At 32.0% G+C, this 516-nt stretch overlaps 1 protein-coding gene across 4 annotated transcripts in view; it reads left to right on the forward strand.

Annotated features, from left to right (window-relative positions):
* The window catches only part of LOC107609667, an 8626-nt gene continuing 8162 nt past the window's right edge, over positions 53-516 (forward strand). For 2 of the 4 annotated variants that reach the window (XR_002350177.1, XM_021106063.1), the window contains exon 1: positions 53-415. Coding sequence is in view for 2 of the 4 variants with exons in the window: in XM_021106063.1 (XP_020961722.1) it covers positions 251-415 (165 nt within the window). In the remaining 2 variants the exon portion in view is untranslated. The remainder of the gene's footprint in view (positions 416-516) is intronic. The other 2 variants (XR_001613225.2, XM_016311678.2) reach the window with 1 other exon arrangement.

Genomic DNA, 516 nt, shown 5'->3' on the forward strand with positions numbered 1-516 from the left:
TTACTTTTATAATTTTATATTTTATATAAGTAACCAAAATATTGATTTTCTTTCATTAAATTCTCTGGCATAGCCTATTAAACAAGTAAATGACACGGAAATAACGTTTCATGTTAATTTTCTGTTTCTCCAAAACACACAAGCATTAAAAATCATTCCATAACAACATGTAGCATAGCCCAACAAAAAGGGAAAAAAAAAAAAGGGAGAAGAGAGCTTGCATTATTGAGAACATGCATACACCTCCCACATGTACATCAACAATGGAAAACAACGAAACACAGATAAAGAAAATGAGCAAAGCTGGCTGCAAGACAACAAAGGCATCGTGAAAGATGTGATTCAATCCATTCAAGCGACCAAGCTTAGCTTGTATGTTAGCTTTAATTATCATCACCGATCAAGAGCTTTGATGGTAAGTATATATATTATATATTTCAGTAATGTTTGTATTAATTAGTGTCTGTGCTTGAAAATTAAACAAAAAAGGAGGAAAGAAATCTCGATGAGCGAGGA

The sequence above is a fragment of the Arachis ipaensis genome, chromosome B07, assembly GCF_000816755.2.
Source record: "Arachis ipaensis cultivar K30076 chromosome B07, Araip1.1, whole genome shotgun sequence".
NCBI classification, from domain to species: Eukaryota; Viridiplantae; Streptophyta; class Magnoliopsida; order Fabales; family Fabaceae; genus Arachis; species Arachis ipaensis.